Source organism: Mauremys reevesii, linkage group 4 (genome assembly GCF_016161935.1).
Source record: "Mauremys reevesii isolate NIE-2019 linkage group 4, ASM1616193v1, whole genome shotgun sequence".
NCBI classification, from domain to species: Eukaryota; Metazoa; Chordata; order Testudines; family Geoemydidae; genus Mauremys; species Mauremys reevesii.
In genome coordinates, this window is record NC_052626.1 from 102,175,679 (window position 1) to 102,200,109 (window position 24,431).

The following is a 24,431-nucleotide window of genomic DNA, read 5'->3' on the forward strand; positions in this document are numbered from 1 at the left end:
ACATTACATTTAAAGAAACAAAGAAAAAGTACTCTGGAAGCAAAATTTCACCTTGGATGTGCAGATGGGGCTAGATGCTCAGTGCAACTCAGTCGTAGAGAAGGAAATGGCTATAAACCAGCTTTCCATTTCTAAGATCTTAACACTGCTGGAGAACAAAATGACCTATACTATAATTTAGAGCAATATAAAGGTTATGAAAGCTGGAGTGGCTCTATTTGGACAATTCCAGTGGCCGAAGATTAGCCAGATTGCACAGTTCTTCATCCCATCCCTACCCTCTTACCTATGCTCAAAGGGGCAGAGAGAGGTAGTATAAAGGTGGCTTTAAACCACCTGAGATTTCCCCTTTGCTGGAGGAATTCTCAGCTACCTGTGCGAGACAGCTTTGAGCTCCTTTTGCATCACTGGAGCAGCACAAAGAAGATTTAGGCAGGGCTCAGCATCTGGCCATAGGATTTCTACTGACATGAGTGGCAGCTCCTTCCAAGAGTAATTTGGCCTTCAGAGTGTGAAAATAAATGTTTTAAACCCTGGAACTACTATACTTAATTTTTTACTCTCATAACTTAAAAATAGGCTGAGCAGACTCACTGCCTTCAACATTTGTGACAAAAATTTTCTCATGGGCTGAGACTTTCTGTGCAAAGCCTCAGCCTCGAGTTATTTTTTTACAGCCTTGTTCTAAATTCCTGAAAATAATGGTTTACTATATAATGGAAATTGTGACAAGCCCTTAACTATAACTGCGCTAATGGGCACCTCCATATAATACTCAGAGCATTGTAACCGTGGCTGTATAATATTAGCAATTCTACTATAATCATTTTTAACTTAAAGGTGCTATTACAAAAGAATCATTTACTGTAGCACAGAAACAGCAAATGAGAAATACTTATGCTTAGCAGTAGGAAAAAAATACAAGACGACAGCTGAAAATCCAAAGGTAACACTTGTGTAGAACTGCCAGAGTTATAATTCGGAAAGTGAGAACCATCCTGTATATTAAATATTAGTGTCTGGAGAGGACTAGTTTTCAATACAGTGGGAAGTCAGTCCACACCCTGCATCTCAGATTATTCATCACTTGAGGTGGGAGTTCCCCCCCATAAAACTGTATGTGGGGTTTGGCAGCAACCTCGTCCATAAAGCAGCTGCCCTCAGGAAAGCAATGGGACTGTCCTTTAAGACTGAGGGCCCAATTCTCATGTCATTTGCAGGCATTTACACTAGTGGAACTCCACTGACTTTCATGGAGTGCTTCCCGATTTACACTGCAGTACACAAAATCAGACTCAGAACCTAGGTCTCGGTCACCTCGATGCTTTCCCCTAAATTCCCAACATTATTAGTTAAGCCTGGTCAATTAGGCCCATCATCCAAATTTCAGATACAATCCGGTAGATGTCTAAGTGCTACAAATGGCACCCACAATTATCAGAGGCCTCCTCTTAATATCAGGCCCCATAACTCAGACAGTAAGAAATATTTCATCTTGAATTAATAAAGGCACATTTGGGGGAATATCGTTTATCAAAGACAGATACAGATACTACAGGGGACAAGGCATCTAAGGTTTGAGCTTTCTGTATTCTCTCTGGAAACACTTCTTTGTCTTCAGACAGCTTTCACCATTTCCTGATTTTAATCTTTCCTTTCTCAACTGCCATAGCAACTATTACAAATATTTATGTGCAATAAATACTGGCATGGAGAGGCATTCTTTCCACAGTATTTATGAGGCACTGTCACAAAAGTAGATGATGCTTTGTCATGCATGTAGTACCTGCTGTTTACACCTCAGCCTAGTAGGGTGTTAAAGATGTTACCTCACAGTTTTGGATTGTGTTGGCAGGCTGCCAAGATTGATCTGCTTACATTAAAAAAAAAAATCTGTTTCCCTTACCTCTCCGTGACAGATCCAAGTTGACCTTTTGTGGAGTTAAAAAAAGATTTTTTTCACTTGTGGATTTTTGCTGCCCACCTTTTTGTAGGAACAGTTGCTTTATTACAGGAAGGTTGCAGAGGGCATCATCTCAGTCAGCATTAACAGCATGTTGGAACTTTAGGGATACAGCCAATGTGTCTCTTTAAGAAGTTTATCTGATCTTTATTTAAGAGGTGTGCACTTTACATATCATGACCCTGAAGTCTGAAATGTAAAACCAGGACACCTGTCTCTGTGTGTATTTGTATGGGTTGTGGAGGGAGTGAACAGTGGGGTTCTGAAAACTGGGGAGCAAGCTGGTAGTTGGAGATACAAAAGGTGCCTGTTTCTTTTTTTCGTTCCTTAGTTCTCAGCTTTCTTCTCACCACTTCTCCAGCTCCCCGCCACACTCTCACTTTCTCCCAGGAAGCTCACCAACCTACCCCTCCCTCCTTGAAGCTTGCAGCCTCCCTTTCGTTTCCACAGCCAGCATATTCTTTTCCCTCACAGGCACATTACCTATTCTTCACCCCCATACCTGTACTAACTACTGCTGCTGCAACCATCTACCTGATCCCTGGTTTCTTGGGGACTATACCTGCACCAAACCCAAACATGGTACATTTCTTTCTCCACCAGCCACTTACTCACTGAATTTGTCACTCTACTCTGCAGTGACTGTGTCCCACAATCAGTAACAATAGTGCTGACCCCAAGTCAAACACCAAATCAGAAGTACTAAGCTATCATGGTTTGGGATGCGGTGCAAGAATCTAGATAGAAGACATATAGATTAGATAGTCACTGGTTGAAAAGGACCTACTCCATTGAGGGTGGAATTTTCAAAGGTAGTTAGACACTCAACTACCTCAATGGGGTCTCAGTTCCTAACTCCTTTAGGCCCCTTTGAAAATTCCAGCCTGAATGAACAAACCCTGCTGTGTCTAGCTGCAGCATGCTTGTGGTTTAATGCAAAGAACATTTGCATTCATCACAGAAAGTAGGCTTCCATGAATAATGTGATACTCTACAATATGTTTTCTCCAATAATATAATCAGTCTTCCAGAACATATCTGTTCTTCAGTTCTATCTATTTAACCACATCTATTTGACCACTATTATTTTTACAGAGCTCAGTACTGAAGGGCATACTATATTCTGCACCAAGGCTCACTAGTTGCAGCAGTACTCCAGTGATGAATTCTGCAGCAAACTAGAAGCTGAATATTCTGTGGAAGCACAAGATGCACAGAAAGACCTTTTAGGAAAGTAGATCTTTTTAAACAAGTGTATTATATTTAACGTATGCTATAATTTATAAAACCCAAGTGATTGTTTTTTCCATGTATTTTAGGCTGCTTCCTAATTTCCATTCAGGATTCAATATTGGTGTGCCATAAAAACTGGGGACTGGGGAGTGAGAGTGTGGGGAAAGAGGAAGAAGGGGCTCTAATCACCTTCTGGTGGATGGGGCCTCTGATCCCATCTTTCTGGCTGCCAGGAGGAATGTGGAGAACCTAAAGGGAAGGGGACAAGCCAGTCAAGGCATGTTCAGAAGGCTTGCTAGCTGGCATGCTCCTTCTCATGGCTATAGAGCATGTTCACTGAGCACATCTAGAATTCCTTGTAAAGAAGAGGCATACAAACACTAACTGCCCAGAATCAGCAAAGTTGTCACAAAAAATGGATTTCTGCGGTGAAGAGGAAGGTTTTGCACAAGCTGCCCCAACTGGCAAATTTTGAGGCCACGCATGTAACTCTCACATCCCTGATTATATGGTACAAATAGATACAGGATGTGACAGTTTTCATAATTGTTCTTTGCACCAATATAGTACTCTTCATCCAAAAGTCACCAAAATATTAAGTAATTTAGCTTCACAGTACTGCTATGGGGCATTTATGTATAATTATTCTCATTTCACAGATGGGAAAACAAGACACAGAGACATTACATCACCTGTTCAACATCAGACAATGAGTCAGTGGCAGAGCCAATAACACAATCCATAAATTGTTACTCTGAGTCCATACTCGAATCACAAAAACTGCACTCCCTTTAACAGAAGGAATTCTTTTGCATGAATGAGGATCATGTCTCCAACGGGACTTGAAAGAATGACCTTCAAAATCAAAAGAAACAACTTTTCTACCTGAACTCAAAGTAGAACCATTCACTGTTGACAGAAGTACTTATATCTTTTCTGCAGGCCTCCATCCACTAGAGGGCAATACCCTAGTGTATTTTCTGCACATTAACAAAGCACTTGACCACAAGCCTGCAAATAGAAGTAGCTGTTCCAGTAATGAGTATACTTGGTGTACATACTACATTAGCAGGCACATATACCAAAACATTGATAAGAGGCACAAGACTCACACTTCAAATGACAAATTGGGCACCTACATGAGGAATGTCTCCATTAGGACTTGAGCCAAGAGAAGATTCTCAAAACCTAACAACCTGTATTCACAGAATAGGGAACTGATTTTTACAAAAACACAGAATCATCAAAAAGTAGAGCTGGATGGGACCTTGAGAGGTCATTTAAGCCAACCCCCCTGCAGTGAGGCAGGCCCAAGTATACCTAGACCATCCCTGACAGGCATTTGTCTAACCTGTTCTTAAAAACCTCCAATAATGGGGATTCCACAGTGTCCTTTGGAAGATTATTTTAGTATTTAACTATCATTATAGCTGGAACATTTCCCCTAATATTAGTCTAAATCTCTCTTGCTGCAGATTAAGCCCATTAATTCCTGTTTTACCTTCAGTGGACATGGAGAACAATTGATCATGATCCTCTTTATAACAGCCCTTAACATATTTGAAGACTGTTATTTTGTTGCCCTCCTCTGGATTCTCACCAATTTATCCATACTTTTCCTAAAGAGTAGCACCCCAGAATTGGACACAGTATTCCAGCAGAGGCCTTACCAATTCTTTGCAGAGTAGAACAATTATCTCTCTCTGTTACATATGACACTCCTGTTAATACGCTCCAGAATTATATTAGCCTTTTTTGCAATGACATCACACTGTTGGCTCATATGGCATTTGTGATCCACTATAAACCCCAGATCTTTTTTCACAATACTAGTCCCTAGTTAGTTATTCCCCATTTTGTATTTTTCCTTCCTAAGTGAAGTACTTTGCACTTGTGTCTATTGAATTTCATCTTGTTGATTTCAGACCAAATCTCCAATTTGTCAAGGTCATTTTTTATGCCCTCCAAAGTGCTAGCAACCCCTCCCAGCTGGGTGTCATCTGTAAATTTTATAAGCATGTTGATGTTGATGATGCTAGTCACCTTGATTTCAAGGACAATGTTGACAATCACAGTTTGTATAGACCAATTTGGAGAGAACAACTTTTACTGCACTAGCCACAGAGTCATTTGCCTAGCTGTGTTGATAGAGTTGCACATTGTTTCTGTGTCTGGTGCAGTGCCTCCAGCTGCTCAACACGATTCTTCTCATGATTCCCTTACAATGCAGGGCCATGCAATATGATCACTCACCAGCTGCTCAGAGGTCAGAAATGTTAGTTTTGAGCAGATTTTGATTCATGGTGCCTTTGAAGCATTTCATCTGTGCTCCACGCTTACGATTGCTGGAGCTTAATTCAGAATATAAGACTTGGTTTGATAAACGGGTCTCAAGCATACAAATTACATGGCAAGTCCATCTCAACTGGGTGCAGATCAAATGAATCTTGATGCTGACCGAACTTCCGTATTGTAAACCCAGTCCTGCCATTTGATGCCCAGCAACTGTTGTAGGTGTTGCAAATGGAAACTGTCAAGCTTTTAAATGTGCCATTGATAATAGGGTTCATGTTTTGCACCCATAAAGCCGTGAGGACAACAGCATTACAGATTTTGATTTTTGCCTGTAGGCAGATTTTATGTTGCTTCCAGTTCAGTTAAGTATACTCCCCACTCCATTATCCATGTCATTAATGAAAATGCTGAAAAGTACCGGACCTAGAACAGACCCCTGCAGCTCCCCACTAGATACATCCACCCAGTCTGACAGTGAACAACTGATAAGAGTTCTGTTGAGTACGGTCTTTCAACATTTATGCACCCACCTTATAGTAATTTTATCTAGATCATATTTCCTTAGTTTGCTTATGAAAATATCATGTGGGACTGGGTCAAAAGCTTTACTAAAATCAAGATATGTCACATCAACTGGTTTCCCCATATCCACTAGGCCAGTAAACCTGTTCAAGGAAGAAATTAGGTTGGTTTGGCATAACTTGTTTGTGACACATGCATGTTGGCTATTACTTATTACACTCTTACACTCTAGGACCTTGCAAATTGATTGATTGTTACACGTTAAAACAGGGTTCAAATATGGCAGGGTTCTAACACAGTTTGTCCAGCTGTTGTGGGTGGGGAAAAAACTGTGTTAGAGCCATACTCAAAAACAGCTGTCAGCTTTGTCTAGGCTCAAACAGGGTTTGGTCCTGTCCATATTGGCTAGTTGTAATTCAGTACTGCTAATCCCCATTGTTCAAAAATCATGAGTCAGGCCCCCAAAACATGCTACTGGGTTAGAAATCATGAGATTTTAATTTTAAAATGGTTCATTTTATTTTTCTGCTGATTTTTGAGCCTTTAGGTGGCACTCAAATCACTTTTTAAAGATTTTCCTACCAACTATGAGGGCTAGAAACTTGCCTTTTTTATCTTTTTTTTTTTAAATGAAAGCTAGGATTTACAGATAATAATATGATTCCAGGAGCTTTAAAGAAACCAAATAATTCAAAAGTTGGCAACACCGTGTTTGAATCCTGTATGAACATCATTTTCAAACACAGTTCTCATTTCAATGTAGACAATACATAAAGCAATAGCTCTATCACTTCATTAGTTGTTAATAGTGCTAACTTTTATAGCCATTTGCCAGGCCTTCAGCCAGAAGAGGGCAAAATCATTACAACTGTTGCAAATTTTAAACAACAGTTTTGTACATTAGGTCACCTCTGAAAGGTATGTTTCTTCCGTGGTAAGCACAGTTAATTTCTACTACCATTTACTGAGAGTAGACAACACCATTAAATCTTAAATTTAAATCTACAAAGCTCTCCCATAATTTGTAATCTCAAGACAGCCAACTGTAATGAACTTCAATACTTATAATAAAATCACTGCCTCTAAGAGAAGATACTTATAACTTCTTGAGTTTCTGGTCAATGAACCAAGTATTGCAGGGACTCTTAGAATTAAAAGAAAATATAACACTTGGCTTTTACATGCCAGGTTGATGCCATATTGTAAGCACTGTATATTGCTACAGGTATAATCAGTAGAGAGAAATCGTTGTCTGATATTATTACACTGGCACAAAGCAGAGCACTATGGATAAAGGTCTTCTGGTGTTTCCTATAATAAACGTTTTTCCTTGAGCTTAAAACATGATTGTTTTGAAGGACAAGGGGACTATATTTGGAGTTCTTGGCTAAGAAATTTGTCTTTAAAAGGTCTGCATTTTAAAAACCTAGTGACATTTGATAACTTCAAAGTTTTAAAATTCTGTCGATGTGAGTAACTGCTTGAAAGGATTTTACTCATTTTCTGAATGTGAAACTAATCAACAATAACCCCAGTCCATAAAATAATTAAAGGCTCACTTCTACTGACTATTTAAAAATAAATATAATATTAAAAAAACTGGTGAAGTGATGAAATATAGTTCTTTAATGCAGTCTTCAAAATGCTATCCACTCCCACACTGAGTGGGGGAAATCGATGGGGCTGGCAATGTAAGGGGGCAGTCTCAGCAGCAAGAGAGGGAGACACTCGCTAAGAGGTTCCAGGTACTTACTCCCCACCTCTTGGAGTCTCTGGCACCCATTGGCCAGCTGGGGAGGAGGAGTACTGATTGTCAGCATTCCACAGCTCCAGGATATAACCTGGAGCACATGGGCAGTGAGTGGAGCTCCACTTCAGGGATATTAGCCCTGGCTCCGCCTCTTCTTCCCCTCCACGGCCAAAGCCCTGAGACTCCCTGGCCCTCCTCCGCGGCCAGGGCCCTGAGACCCCCTGGCCCTCCTCCATGACCAAAGCCCCAAGACCCTCTGCCCCCCACCCCCAAGGCCACAGGAGCCCCAGGCCAGCCAGATCCCTGATCCCTCAGCCAGCCGCGCCTGACACACACACCCCGACCTGCTTGGAGTAGCCCCAGGCTGGCCGAAGCCCCTGCAGCCGCGCCTCCCCTCTACAGACCCAAAGCTGCCCTGCAAAAATTCAAAAGCTCTTCTCTTCTTCTCTCTTCTGGAAGAAGAACCTGAGCTTTTGGTATGTTCCATGCAGGTTCTGGGGCGGCTGAGGAGGCAGTATGTGTTATTCAGTATCCTGGGTTCATCAGTAATCTCCCTGCAGTCCAGGGAGATTACGAATGAACCTAGGAAGCTGAATAGCACATACTGCATCCTCAGCCATCCCAGAACCTGCAAAAATTTCCCCCTCCTAACCCACAACCGGGGGCCCGCAGCAGTGGCTGCATTAGGGGAGGCAGAGTCTCCCCTGGCCTATTATACCTGCCACCCATGCTGGAGCAGGGGCCATGTAGAGATTCTTGCAGCTCTATTCCAGCAGCCCCACCCTACCCATCCTGAGCTAGAATGGGAATTGAACCTGACGGATATTGCGGGTCTATCCGACCACCTGCTTAGGGGTGAAGAAGGAATTTCTTCTCCCATGTAGAAAATAAGTAGAGGACCAGGGACTTTTTCCCCTTCCTCACAGCACCTTCAAGCCACAGTAGGTTAAGTATGAATGTGCTCAGGACCTAACTGAGGTACTTGGCTCAGTTTTTAATCTGTCGCGACTTGTGACTCATTTCCAGTGCAATTAAAAGGATATAAGACAACCAGGATTGGTGGGCGTTGGGCTCATGGGATAGGGTGAGACTTTGAAGTCCCCACCCTTCTGCACCCTTTGTCCTCCTTATAGGAGGAGAAGTTGTAGGACTTATAGCAAGCTGAGTCCCCAGGGGGTGGACTGAAGAGAGCCTAACCTGAGTTCCAGTTTATTTGGTAGGAGCTTTGTAATCCCTGCTCTGAAACCACTTACATGCCTGGCATAGGAAAGTATGGGTGATGGGCGAGTATTGCCTCTCCCTTGTGTTAAAGCTTAATAAAAGTTGTGCCCTGCAACTTAAAATTCATCCAAGTGTCTGCCCTCATTTCACCACCATGTCCAAGCAATGCTTTTTATCACCTTCCAGATAAGAAAACACTTGGAATTTAAGGCCCAGATTTCCAAACATGGGCACCCAAAATGTGTCAGCAAAACTCACACATGCATTCTCAAATGGGCTTTTGTACACTACAAACGGGTAGCTGTGCATCCAAGTACCCATTTGTACCCATATACAGCTGTGGAATGTGAGTTCAATAACATTGCAGTGCAATTTTGCAGGCATCACTTAAGCACTGACTTTTGAAAATTTGGCCCTAAAAGCACATTTTTGCAGGCTTTTGTGTTTGCTTTAATGGCTAAGCAATTATCTGTACAAAGCAGTTTATGCACAAGCAAAGTACACCTCTACCCCGATATAACGTGACCCACTATAACACGAATTTGGATATAATGTGGTAAAGCAGCGCTCTGTGGGGGCGGGGTGGCGCACTCCAGTGGATCAAAGCAAGTTCGATATAATGAGGTTTCACCTATAATGTGGTAAGATTTTTTGGCTCCTGAGGACAGCGTTATATTGGAGTAGAGGTGTAGTTCTGTTTCAAAGCTTTTGTTGCTCTGACTCTGTATTCCACATTAAGGATTATTTGCATACAGTGCCATAATTAGCATGGATAATCTCCTTGGTTTAAATGGTAATTAACTAGCAACGTTGGCATTGGAATATTCCAATTGACTTTGTGTTGGAACTGGAGCTGGAACTGCTCCAGTCCTGAAGGAATGTTAGGTTCATTTTCCATTCCTGCACACTCTGTGCCAATCTCATCAATCCTAAGGAAGGACAGGCCAATCAGAAGGGAAGTTAGATGGGATACACAACTGCTTCTCCCTGCTTGACAGAGGGGGCAGGAGTCATGCAGAGACTGTGAGGTAGTGGAGCTTTCAGAGTTCATGGCTGTCCCTGTAATGTTATCTGAAAGCACCTTTCTGAATTCAAGGAGACCCTGTACAGACCTTCCTTTCTTGGCCTTTGGATTTAGTTAGCATCAGGGAAAAAAGTATGACTGCTGCATAGTCACTCTATCAGGATTCCAGCTTTATGCTCTGGACGCAGAATCAGCCTGGGTCAGGGAGCTTCAGTTGCCTCTCCATAGAGGAGAGGGGTCAAGATTTGTAATATGTAATATGTAATATGTAATTTTATTACTACTTCTTATGTGTGTAGGCCATACCATATAATACACAGTATGCACTACCAGTATTGTACAGATGGTACCAACTGCACTGATAGCAACCCAAAATATATCACCAAATCAAAAATGAAAGGGATAAAAAGGAACAAGAGAAAAACTAAGACAATACAAAAGGAAGGTATTAAACATGCCAGATCTTAAAAGGCTAACTCTGGCTATTACAAAATTGTGACACTCCATTGAGATAGTGACCTTGGCAACATAATAAAAAAGAACAAATATCACTTCTTACAAAAGGCCAAGGATTAACTATAGGTTTGTAGAGTTCCTTAGCAACTCAAATCTAAAGTGGACACACGTGTAAGTACAGGTTGCTATTGGCACATATAAAAATTCTGTGACATGCGGAAAATCTGGAAAGATCTGTACAAGCCTCACTTATAATTAGGAAGAAGTGTAAATAGTCTTGGAGACTAACAAAACTAGTTGTACTGTACAGAACTTCAGAGGTCATAGTTTAATTGTTGGCCTTTCAACCATAGTATTTTCAATGAGCCACTCTTAGACATGCTATGCTGGGAGAGTCATTCCTTAGATAACTTGCCAAGGATAAGGGACAAAACTTGAGAGGTATTTTAATGTATTTTATGCACAGCACTGCAATATCTGCTATAACTTCAACCTTCTCTACAGCCGGAAGGGGAAATAAGCAGCTCACTCTTGAACTCCTGCCAGCTCTTTTTTTACAGAACAGCAGAAGGATTCATCCAACACCCCCTTTCCAGAGACATTTATCTGCTGCTAGTGCTAAGCCTGGTAACCTGAATCCTTTCATGAATTTAGATTCCCAACATGGCAACGCACCATGTCACAACTGCCCCACTAGCTCTAAATGGAAGAGGGGTTACACGTCCTTAAGCTGGCACAAAAGTTACATATGTAAAGACTTCGTTCTTATATTATCCAGTAATAGGATAGGCTGTCAGTGCCAGGGTGTGTCTCAAGACACTAGCTTAAGCAAGCTAAGGAGAGGAAGGTTGATATGGGGAAATGAACAAAACCAGGGAAATACTAGAGAGAAGTCCTGTCAGAAAAACTAGTTACAGTACATCATCTGCATTTACACAGAGTGAAATTAGGAGGCACTGACTTGATACAGTTCAAGAAATATGAACATGTAATGGATGAAATTGAGTTTTGAATTAATAGTTAAGATTCATTGCTCCCAGATATAAGGAGGCAAGCTATAAGATTTATATTTCTTAATTTTGTAGAAAAAAATATTCAGTTTTCATAAAGTACAGTGTAAAACATTTATAACTATAATGCAGTGATGTTATCTAGTCAAAAACAGGACTGGATTATTTGACTAGAGAACAACAAATTGATTTATTAATATTTTCATGGATTAAAAATGACAAGATTTGTTCACAATGATGAGTGGTGTCATTTCATTTATTTATAAGTAGAGCTGGTTATGAATTCTCTGTTGAAATATTTTTCACTGAAAAATATGATTTCAGAAAAATCAACATTTTTAGCAGGGAAATGCTGATTTTGAAAAAAAACCCAACAATTTTCCATTGGGAAAATTTAAATAAAATATTTCATGTCAGTGTGATATTCATCACCATCTGTCAGAGCAACCACAATGTCTCATGGGATTTGTAGTCTGAGTTTTTCATGCCCCCATTCTCCTTTATGGACTTGGTATCCTGTCTGGATTACATTTTCCATGATGCACTGTGGCTCCCCTCTGGATGAGCTGCCACGGTGCATCATGAGTCTCCCATGACTGCAGATCATCAGGAAAATTCAGTGTGACTAGAGATCTCAGCCCACAGAGAATCATGTTGGACGAGTCATCTTAATTTCAACTCCCATGAGACACTGCGGCAGCCCAGGTGGATGTAGGCTACTGTTGAAATATTTTGCGTCTGAATAAAAATTTTGCTGAACTTTTGTTCCATGAATAGTTTTGATATTGCAACTTGTCACCCTTCAGGAGAAACACAAATGTCAAAATAGCAGTATTTCCTCTGAGATAGAAATTCTCCATTTATGAGTATATGGACAATCATAGAGTATTTTTGAAAATGCATGTGATTCCTGAGAGCTTTATTAATTTTAGCATGAATGATTATTTATCTAAAATGTATTTCTGTAACTAATTTATAGATTATTCTCCATTCATTATTCGCCTGTTCAGAAAGATTCAGAGAGCAGAAACAATTCCATGTAAATTAGGTGGCCAAGCACAAGCAAGAAATAGTAATTGAAGGGAGTAGCTAATAAACAACCTATAATACAGTCTGGACACATTAGCACAGCTGTGAAATCCAGTTTCAGCAGTCGAAAACCCAGGCTTACAATGCAGTGTGGACGCTCAAGCACAATCTTGGAAACACCAAGTCGACAGACCTGGGTCCCACAAGCCCAAGCGTACTGTGCAATGCAGACATATCTTAAATGGTGTTGCATTTGGCTCAGAGTATACACTGTAAGGTATCACCGTTTTTGTTTCGTTTTTTTCCTGTCCTTTGCTATGTATATGTTACTATCTGATAAAAACATGCAAAATGTTTTAAATTTGTGCCCAGGAATTTAGCTGCGCACCACCCATTAAAGATACTGGGAGGCACTTTGCTATGCGTCCATTCCGTGTCAGATTGTGGGAATTAAGGAAGCAGTGTTCAGTGTATTCATAACAGCAACTCACCCTCTGCATCTTCTGGCCTTGTGAGGTCAATGACTCCTGGGCCCAGTTTTCCATCTTCACTGGGTTTCCCTGTTAACTGTGGGCCTAAATTCTCAAAGCGTGTTCTTTCCTGGAAAAGACAAGAGATACTATTAATGCTCCCTATATCTTAGTACTATGCCTATGCCTATGTTTATGTACAGACATATGCCTTTTTTTTTCTTTTCCTGAGTGAATTAAATGAGCAGGTTTTAATTAAAAGTGTAGTTTAGAACAAAGTTGAGGGCTTCATTTTCATAGGTTCTGAGCACCCAGAGCTCTCATCAATGTCAGTTGGAATTATGAGTGTTCAGCACTTCTGAAAATTAGGCCCTAAGGTTTCAATGTGAAAATATACATGGAAGCTTCCAAATTAGGCTGAACTGCACCTTTATAATGTATAAATGATGGTACATTCAACCGCAGAAAACTTTTGGCAGGAAGCAGTGCTGATCTATGCTGCACACTTTGTCTTTCCATTAAACGTTGTGACTTAAACTGGAAAAAAAACAATCGACATTTGAGAGACACTAAAATTTAGAACTTGAAAGAAAAGTTCCTATTAAAACATGCTGCTAATTTAATGGAAAAAGCACTTTTTTTCCACTAAGAGATCCAAGTTTGCATTCGTACCCCTGAGAAAACACAAGTCTGAATTTTATGCAAGAGGCTTTCAAAGACAAGTATTCAAAGAAGGAATAGTAGATGACAGAATTGATACTATTATTTTGTCTAGGAATTTCAACTGAACCTCAATGGGAATTGAAAAAGAGAGAGGACGGTGCTTGCTCCTAGAAAAACACAAAGCCTTTGAGAGCTGGAGACCTGCACAGGAAAGCTGGACCTGGAACTGTAAAATGAAAACTAAGGGAGGCATTTTATGTGTTAACCCAATCTTCAATCAAAGAACTACAGGGCAAAAGCATTACAATCGACAGTGTAATATTCCTTCACAATGTGAGTCTCTGTAGTACTCTATATCAGTAGCTAAGTGTTCAATGGTTATCATTAATTTAGTGTTCTCATTTGAAGGAACACAACATGTTTTCCCCCTTGCCTTGTTGTTACTTCTTCAGACTAAACTTGGTATTATGTTGTACTTGTGAATGAATGAAACCTTGTTGTTCATTACTATGAAACAATATTAAATGTCATGTCAGCTTGAATTTACAGACATGAAATACCAGCTTTCAGCTCTGCGAACAGTTTCTGCATGTTATACTTAATGCATTATGCAGAAGTAGAGTGCTGATTGCTGTTCAGTCTATTGTTCAATGACCTAGTTCTGTACTGAGCAGTTTAGACATAAGAAGAAAACATCATGAGTTTTCTCTCCTGCACAATGTTTAGAAACTTAGAAATATTCTTAAAGACCAAACATACAATTACTTGATGGCTGTTGTACCTCATTTGTTCAATCTCAGTTCATTTGTGCTGTCTAATCTGATTATTTTTTGAATATCATTATATTTCTATAATTAATTCCCATCAGCCAAATTGTTCAGGAAGCCTTTTGATTCTTCAGATCATGGAATATGTTTAAATCTACACGGGAAGAAAACACAGCACAAAACCGATTCACTGGGTTTACCACCACAACATGCAGCTGAGGACTTTCAGGTACTAATTGCATTTTTAAAAGTTTCTTAAAATCTTCCATCCATTTTACAAGCTAGCTTTGCATTTTCATAATGGAGTAACATTCTCCATGCTACTGAGTTGGCTTTGTAGTGTAGCTTTCCTAGATAATGTATCTATTGATGAGGGAACACAGAGAGGAAATGTGACTTAGAGACAGGCAAACTAACACTATAAGACCAACATTATATCCAAAGATGTTCTATAATCTAACAATAATCCTGTACCATCAGAATGGAATCTGCTTTGCTGGCAGATAGGAATGCATTTTTTTTTCAAGTGTTCCATTGTTGGGGGGCTAGTTTAGACTTTCACAATTTGCGCTCAAAATAAAGCAAAAATCAGTACTAAGAAAAACCGCCTTTAGCACACACCGTTTCTCTTTCCAAATATTTGCATTAAAGCCTTTTCTAAAGGAGTGTTAAGATGGCATCCACAGTATTCTTGGAAGAACAACCGGTAAGTGTGGTTTAGAAGAAGGAGAAATATCTTTCTACTATTCAAATCAACAGAACCTGCTATATATCAATATGCACATTTGAAGTATCTTTCTAGTCATTCATTCTCTTTGATTTTTTACCAGAAAATATGCTCTGTTAAAGAAAAGGAAAAAAAAGTTTCTGAAAGAATATCAATATTTTGACACAGAAGGAGAAAAGGGGAAACTACATGATAAGGGCAGAAACAGCAAGACAAGAAAGCTTACACAATAATAATACCTTTTCTTCTAAAAGAATTGAAGTCCACTTATGACTCAGTAATAACCTCTGGTTTTCAATTCATAGGAAAATATACCACAGCTATTATTTCTCAACATATACATTGGAATGCCTTTTTAGTCTAATTTTTTTTCAATGAAAAATATTCTTCAGTGACGCTTATAATATCAATATTTGGATGAGGTATTAGTAAAACTTGTATGAAATGCTTTAGAGGGACACTCAATCTGTTTAGGTCCCAACCTTTTCCTTTCTTTAGGGCTTATCCTAGTAGGCTTCACGTCAACCAGCTAACATATGGTGAAACCACAACTTACCTTGTTTACACTATGATTTTAAAATGTGTTAGTTATCACATTTTAAAAAAAACACGCTTTCTCCTAGTGCAAACAAGTCCTAAAGGAAAATAAATTCTACATAGCCTATAGCCACATAAATGAACATCTACATGTACATATTGTAAAATATTTTTAAAGTGTGGGGGTACACACACACACGCACATGTATATATATATATATGTAATGGGTATGTGTATTTGTTAATGAGTATGTATATAAGCACATACCCATTAACAAACAAATACACATACCCATTACATCCACAAACACACACATATGTGCAGCCGGAAATATATACGCCCACACAAGCTATATATATATTTACTTCTTAGCCACACAGAGCTAATTTGTTTGTATGTTTTTAGTTAAGGTGCATCTTCTGGGGATAGGGTGTGGTTTTTACCTCCTTTTCAAAAGGTAATTTTGGAAATCTAAACAGGTGGACAATATCCTTTAATACTGTCTGCATATCATCTGCTGTACATTCATACAAAGCTGTTCACTTTAAATTGTGAAATTTCAAGAAAGCGCTTAGGACATGATCCTGTAAATCTTTACTCATGGGAGTAGGCCCACAGAAGTCAAAAGAACTAAAAATTTGCACGATCAGGGACTTTTGCCGAAACTGAAAGCTCTCTCAAGAACAGTTTGGGCCCTCTGTGTTTTTGTGTATGTTAAAAATACAGTTAAAATTAATCCCTACTTTAAAATTAGTAGAAGGAAAAAAAACTTCTTGCAACAGCCAAATCTTCATTTTCATTCAGTGACATGATTAGGCACTTATTTATGCATTGTCAGTCACAAACATGCAAAAAACATAAAAGTTATTAAAAAAAATTAAAGTCTGTTCCACTGTGTTGTAGGGCTGTTGGTTCTCTAAGTGCTTTGAAATTATGATGTATGAGGTAGATGTTGCATATTAAATAAAGATATTTAAATGATAAAGCCCCTTTAGTGAGAGCTGATGAATGTTAAACGTTACGAGCCACAAGACTGTGGCATCCATCATATTCACATGTTATCACAGTCAATGATGGAACAGCCCCAGCGATGACAGATAGACTGCTAGATTATTATCCCTTATTTCCAGAGTCACCGAGCAAGCCAGCCAACCCCTTAGGCATTATTTTTAACTTTGCATTAAATTAGCAACTTTTCCCTCATTTCTGTGGCAGGGATTATCAATTCTTCCTGCGTCTGCGGAAGGTAAAGGGATGGTTTAGTCAACCAAGAAGTGGCAGAAGCAAGGCCCTTCCTACAAAAAAGCTGCAAACTTCAAATTACTAGAAACAAATATAAAATTGTGATCTTCTGGAAGAACAGCAATGAAACAGTAAGCACACAATAATGGCTTTTCTCTGCACTTAGATAAAAGCTGAATTTTTGATGTGCACAGTATATTTTCATAAAATTTTATATACTATGTTTTATACACTTATTGGCTATTCCATAATAATGTGTGTGCTAACAGTAAAATTGCTCTTAAATTTATGTGTGTTATTTATACGTTCCCACGTAACAATGCTTTTTGTTGTAAAAAATATTCTGTTTATTAATGTAACTTTACAACCACTGCATCCAAGATCCGTGGTAAATTAATGACATTTTTATTATTTTATAGTGTCATTAAATTTTTACTGATCATTCCATCAAACAGAAGCAATAAAGGCCATAATGTAAACTGGGACACTTAGATCAGGGGAACAGGAAGGCATTCCATATAGTCTGAAGTAAACGACTTGCTATAAATGATATTTATACCATCTTTAAGCTTGTGAGAATACTTAGACAAGTTTGGCAAAACTGTTTCAGTAGTGCAGTAGATTGTGTACTTAAATAACAGTTTACTTGCCAGCAAGACAAGGTTTTTTCAAACCAGATGCGAGATGACTGATTGCATCCATCTCTTGAAAAACAATATACGAAATGTAATAATACACTGGATACCCCTCCCTTCTGGATTACCAAGACTGATCAGACTATACCCATGCCTCAAATTATTTCAACATGCTAGCTTTTTCCACATCTGAAATGTGTGTTCAGATGAAACTGGAAAATGGCATACCAGCTGATCCGTGTGTGAAAGGGGTTTGTTCTATTTTTTTCAAAAAAATACATTTTATTTAAGTAGACATGGCTGGACAATGATGTAGTACTCTTTGTTTCAATAGTTTAACTTGGCAGCAGTTACCAACATTTATTTAAAGAGCCAAGTTCTAGAGTCTGAATTAATATGGGTCATTCACAGAAGCCACAGAGCTTATGCCTGAGGGGCTATTATATATCTGAGGACAGTATTTTAGTTGCAATTTTAGTTCGTTATAAATAGTTATCACACCTTTACATACAAAATACATTACAATTAGGTTATTCCACACTGAATGTCTCAACTAATTCTTTAGTGGCTTATTTGTTATTTGTGGTCTACTCTGTTTATATACCGTGCAATGTAAAAAACAGCAAAAAGCACCTCTGTTCAAAACATCAAAGGGGAAATTTTCAGCAAAACTTATATGGATTCATTCACACTATCCCTATTGATGTTAATGGGAATTGTGAGAATAAATCCCGCAGACACCTCAGCAAAATCTTATAGTTTCCTAAGAATGTGACTTATACTGACAACAACAATGCAATTCAGAGCTCAGACTGACACTTTGTCCTTCCAACCCGCCACTCCATTGTGCATGAATCAGGAAACATTGTTCTGGGAGAACTCACAAGTCCTCCTTTCATCCTGCAAAGGTCAAGGTACAAATTCTCCCAAACTTTCCCCCAAGTTCCTCCTACTTTTTTATAGCTAGGACTGGAAAGTGAAATCACCCTCAGCTTAGAATCATTTGCAATATCTTGGCACAGCAGGAATCATTACAAATTGACTTTCAGCCTTATCTCTAAATTTTGTATTTTTTGGGGGGTAGGAACTATCCTATCCTATCAACTTGTAGTCAGAAAAATAAAAATCCCTGAAAGACGTAGTACAGTAGATGTAGAACTCTCAAAAAACTTGGTGGCATTAGTTCACAGGGATCCATATGAACCTTTTTCCTGTTTTAATTCATGTGGTTTTGCTTTGATTTCCAGTTGTGAACAAACTCCAAGCAGGACTTAACCAAACCCATCAATTTTGGCCAAGTTATAGGTGGAAACACTGAAAAATCATAGAATTTCTCACGGTTTCTCAATAGGAACCATAAATCTGTCCCAGGTTCACAAACTTTTGGCAATGTTTGTCCCAAGTTTGATATTTTCTCATGAATATTTTGCATGTCTAAAATTACAAGGTATCATATCACTCTGCGGAAAGAGGCATTTAAAGATTTAGAGTGTGTGTATGTGTGTGCACATGCGTGAGAGAAAAGCTGAGAAAAAATTACAGCAAAACTGTAATAATAGTTATTTTTCAGCATTTTAATAACTGGGCCATTTTGCTAAAAGTTTCAGTATACTTGATGTTCAGGTCGGATGAATGAACTCCAAATGTTTGTGACTTGAAGTTGATCCGACAAGATGAAATACCAAATCCCAGTAACTTTAACAATATGAAGGTAATGCTCCCGGTGGTCAGACTAAAAGGGCAATATAGTATATCTTCACTTGAAACCTTACTTTAGTTTTCTCCTTCAAGATTTCCAGGATGTCCATAAGGCACTCAGATACTATGATAATGAAGGTGGTATAAGAATTTACATAGAATAGAAAAGAATCACTGCCTCAGCCTACAGGTGCCTAGTGCAATATAGGATATATCTACATGGAGATAAACAACCCACAGCCAGCCTGGGTCAGCTGACTCAGGCTCGCAGGGCTGAAAAATTGCTGTGTAGATGTTTGGACTCAGGCTGGAACCCAAGCTCTGGAATAGTGCAAGGGTGCAGCCTGAACCCAAGCGTCTACACAGCAATTTTTAGCCCCGCAGCCCGAACCCACCAAGCCTAAGTCAGCTGACCTAGGCCAGCCACGGCTGGGCTGCAACGCTTTTATCTCCATGTAGATGTTCCCATAGTGCTCCTGATGTACCATGCTGAACTGCACTGGGAGCATGTACCCTACTCAGAGGGAAGGGAGAACATTAAGTCCCGTTTTTAAACTATATTGTTTTGTGTTAAAATACTGTTGAAAAAACAAGCAATGCATTTGAAAGAAGAACTTATACTAATCCTGCTTAACCAGCTGCATGTTTCAGCTGGCTTCCACTATTCTGAATGTGACAACATGACACATACTGGGGCATCACAGGGGAGTAGGATTCTAGGGTTATTAACCGTCATGATTTTATTGCAAGTCTCACGATATTTGGGTTTCTTAAAGCCCCAGCTCCTGGAGTCAGGTGAACATGTGCAAATGTCACTTTTTTATATAATGAAAGCTAAGATTCTAGCCTTTGTGGCTGTGGAAAAAAACTTGGAAACATGAACATTATAGGTTCAAAAACCAGAAGACAAATATCAACAAAAGCAGCAAAGAATCCTGTGGCACCTTATAGACTAACAGATGTTTTGCAGCATGAGCTTTCATGGGTGAATACCCACTTCTTCTCTTGCATCCGAAGAAGTGGGTATTCACCCACGAAAGCTCATGCTGCAAAACGTCTGTTAGTCTATAAGGTGCCACAGGATTCTTTGCTGCTTTTACAGAACCAGACTAACACGGCTACCCCTCTGATACTAAATATCAACAACTCACTGTCCTATTTTTTTAAAATTGATTTTTAAGCAAATTGCATGATTTTAGAGGGTCTGACTCATGATTTTCAAGTGCCCTGTGGATGAGAATACTAGAAAGCCTCCATCATTGTTGGGGTGGATGTCATGAGATCTGAGTGAAGAAGTATGAAAGGAGTGTTAAGGTGAAGTCCCTGTATACTGGGGTTATTAGTGGCACTCAACACATATTTTTTAATTACTGGGTTTTATTGCTTTTCAGGTCGCCTTTAAAAATAACACAGAATATAGTTAATTCTTTAAAAAGCTCAGATAGACAAATATTTCCTAGACAGGATTTTATGAGTTAATCCTTCCCCTCCTACCTATTAAACACTGACAGATTCTTAACTATTGCAGCACTTGCAGACACTCCTAAAATATGGATCTACCTCAGTTAGATTACTTTCAACAGGATTACTGCACTTACTGAACCCCCTAACCAAATGTTTTATATCTTTTTTCATATGGTTTTAATAAGGTTTTAACCAATTGCAAGGTTATTTATAAGTTTGCAACTCCCCAGTAGTTAGAGTTATGAAGCGTTCAGACTTAAGCATATCCAGTTGTGTGGTAACCCAACTACTGCTTTTATGCGGTTTCCAACTTTTTATTCATGCACAAAGGCATGATGCATGGCAGTATCCGAACACTTTCTGATTAACTCTTTGTTTCAGCAACACATGCACACAGCATTGTACTGTAAAATTATACAGTTCAACTGAAACGTGACAGGATTTTTATTAAAAACAATGAACTGTTGAATTCTGCCTAGAAAACTGATTAGTCCCAGAGAACAAAGGAATAATCAATTAAATTAACAGCTGGTAAATATAAAACAAAAAGAATTACCACTTCACACACCATATAATAAAGCAGTAGAATTCACTGGAGGTCAGAAGGAGCCCAAAGCCTGACCTGTCACTGGTTTTTAAAGGGGCTAAATAATTTTATGACCATTAATAACATTTGTAATAACATACAGTAAAATACAGATTATTGAATCTCCCGTTCCAGGGTGCAAGTTATTCACTTGCAGGGGTCAAGTAGACATTCCCTCCTTCTCCTTGCTGTTCTCCCCTCACAACACAACATTAGTGGATCATTGGCCCAGTGCATTATGGGAGTGAGGCTAATTTACTTCTGTAGTATCAAGTATTGGTCACTGCTAGAGGCACAATACTGGATTTAATGGACCAATGATAAATTATGTAGGCAGCCCTATGTAACTTGTAATAGTAAAGAATATGAATGCACCAATTTAGAAAACACATTTTCTTTTAGTCCTACACATACATGTGCTATCATATTATTTTAAACAAAATATTATACTGAGCACACATTCTTCAAGAAATAATTGGATTGTTCTACTTCTTTTTTACTTTATTTCCTATACTAATGGGTATGAATCTGTGTGTGAGGGCAACTCAGTTGCTACATGTCCATGTACCAACATAGCCATGTACCAAGTCCTACATGGCCCACCAGCAGAGTACAAACCTAGGACCTTCAGCATGGTGCACAAACCTTTACCACTTCAGCTACTGGAGTAAATTAACTCACAGCAGCAGAAAACCCATTTTCCTCTAGTGAACTAGAGTTCCAGGCGTGGCACAAGGGGGGTTGCAGGGGCTATAGCCACCCCAAAATTTGCCTTACACCACCACTCCCATAGCCGCTGCTGCTCTTCAGCTCTGCTCTGAAGGCAGAGTGGAGAGAGTGGCAGCTACTGGCTGGGTTCCCAGCTCCAGCAGCAGTGGAGAAGTAAGCCCAGGCAGGGGCTGGGGAGCCCGAGAGCAGCCCCTACCTGCCAGGGCACACCACCCACTTGGACTGACCCGCTGTGGTACAGGCTCCTGGGACCCACCTTTCGTAGTTGCTGCCGGCCCCAGAGCCAGGTCCCCGCACCCAGGCAGCTCTTACCAGCTGTGAGCAGCCAGGGCCTTGCGCTGTCTGGTTCTGGCTTCCAGCTCTGACTTGGCCATGGGGTGGGGCCAAGGAGGGGGGCAGGGCCTTGTGATGAGGGGGGTGCAGCTCCCTCACTGAAAAAGAGGCTGGCACCACTCCATAGAGTTCACAGAATAAGCTTTGCTGAATTGGGCAATAACGCTATTACTCTGCACATATGTCGATGACTGAATTTCACTGAAAATTTGGTCATTCTTAGAGTCAGAGTTCGGCAGAACTCAAGAGACTTTGATTTCCATTACTATGCTCAAACAACTGGACTCAACTTCTCTCTCAAGCAAAGCTCTGGGAGAGTATTCCAGGCTGAATATTTAAAGAGGACTACAAGATAACACATCTTTAGCAAGTAGCCACATTAATATAACAAAGAGTAAAACTATTCTAGTTTCTGCTAAGAAAAACAATTTTGCTGGGAGAGAAAAAAGGAGTCATCGATTTCAGTTTTGCTGTGGCATTGTGCAGACCGCAACTGCACAAAGCAAAATTAGCTGCCTTCCACAGGAGTTTGGAAATGGACAGATTTACATAAATTTAGATTGTACATCCATGCCAGTAGCCACACATCTTAAGTACCAGTATGATGTAATCTTATAAACTGTACATTTACAAAATATATGTACAATTTAACATTTTATACCTGCATTCAGACATTCAGACTTGATTTTCTTATAGTTACTTTAATTCTACTATTGTGAGCATCTGTGTTATGATAGGGTCTTTCATTATGTAATACAACATCAGATGGAAAGCTATAATAAAAATGGCCTCCAGGATGCAATAACCACTAGACAATGTATGATAAATACATTCTTCCTACATTGGGAATTCCTACTTTGACAATAATTATAATGGTTGAAAAACAGGACTAGGCAAATTGATTTTGAAAACAAAAAAATAGTCTAAGCCATAGCAAAAAGCTCAAACAGAATTGAACCTGAACTTTAAAATATATATCATTGCAAATGTTAGTGTAATTCTGCATGTTTATTACACAAAAAACAAAGGGAATAAAAGTATTGCTAAATTAAAAGTCTCTTAGTATATTTGCATTAAAGTAAACAATGATGTAGCATGGTTGCAAAAAGGAACTCAGGTCTATTTAATGTTATCTCAAACAGAACTGAATCTGAACTTTTAAAATACAGACACATTTCATTGTAAATTGTTTGCTATGTGCAGTTTGCACATTGACCAAGTAGGTGGAGGGTTTGTTTCTATTAATATTGGGTAATTTTTTCTGGGTTTGTAATTTTTATTATCTAATTTTTCAAGTATTTATTTTGTGTTTGCTGCAGCATTTTACTCTGTTTATTCTCAGGCGTCCTTTGTTATGCTCAGAGAAAAAAACACATCACTAAAGAATCACTATGGATGACAAAACAATGATAGTAACATCATTATGCTGTGTCTTACCTCTTGTATGCCCATAACTGCCGTGTTTGCCTCTGATTATTTCAACCTCAAGAAAGTGTGCTGCTTACTCTTTGTGTCAGGAAGGCAAGATTACTGTGTGCAAGGTTAGCACATCAAGTATGATATACATAATGCCTGTGCGATAGATGTACCCTTCAACTAGCTCCCATCTTTAATTTCAATTCAACAGACACCTACTGCCTCTTACAGGCTCTGATTCTGCAAGGTGCTGAGCACTCTGGCCCTGATCCAGCAAAGCACTTAAGCACAAGAGTAGTCTTACTGAACTCTGTGGGACTACTTATATGCTTAACATTAAGCATGTGCTGAAGTGCTTTGCCGAATCAGGGCCACAATGCTCAACACATTGCAAGATCAATCTCATAGTGTACCTCAGAACAAAAAGATTATGTTAAAAAGAGGTAATTCTGTTTATCTGTGGTTAATAAAGATATTTTTTTCTACTTTTTGTTATTCATCCTGCCCTTCAAGATGAAGTCAGGTGAGGGTCTCTAACAACTTTAAGCCAAATAGTTTGGAGCCCTTCCTGTAGAAGTAGGAATTAGTTTTCTTCCAGGATAGAACAGCACAAGACTAAAGACATGAGTGCCTTCACTGAATTCAGTGGGACTACTGACA

General features: G+C 39.3%; 1 protein-coding gene and 1 long non-coding RNA gene across 8 annotated transcripts in view; one reads left to right on the top strand and one right to left on the bottom strand.

Annotated features, from left to right (window-relative positions):
- LOC120402986 overlaps positions 1–17,043 on the top strand; it is a 61,224-nt gene extending 44,181 nt beyond the window's left edge. The window contains exons 3-5 of the long non-coding RNA XR_005597403.1: positions 13,749–13,969; positions 14,505–14,632; positions 16,884–17,043. This is a non-coding gene — a long non-coding RNA (uncharacterized LOC120402986). The remainder of the gene's footprint in view (positions 1–13,748; positions 13,970–14,504; positions 14,633–16,883) is intronic.
- Positions 1–24,431, bottom strand: part of SOX6 (SRY-box transcription factor 6) — a 501,080-nt gene that overhangs the window by 32,167 nt on the left and 444,482 nt on the right. For all 7 annotated transcript variants that reach the window (XM_039533636.1, XM_039533631.1, XM_039533632.1 and 4 more), the window contains one exon: positions 12,995–13,103. In XM_039533636.1, coding sequence (XP_039389570.1) covers positions 12,995–13,103 — 109 coding nt within the window. The remainder of the gene's footprint in view (positions 1–12,994; positions 13,104–24,431) is intronic.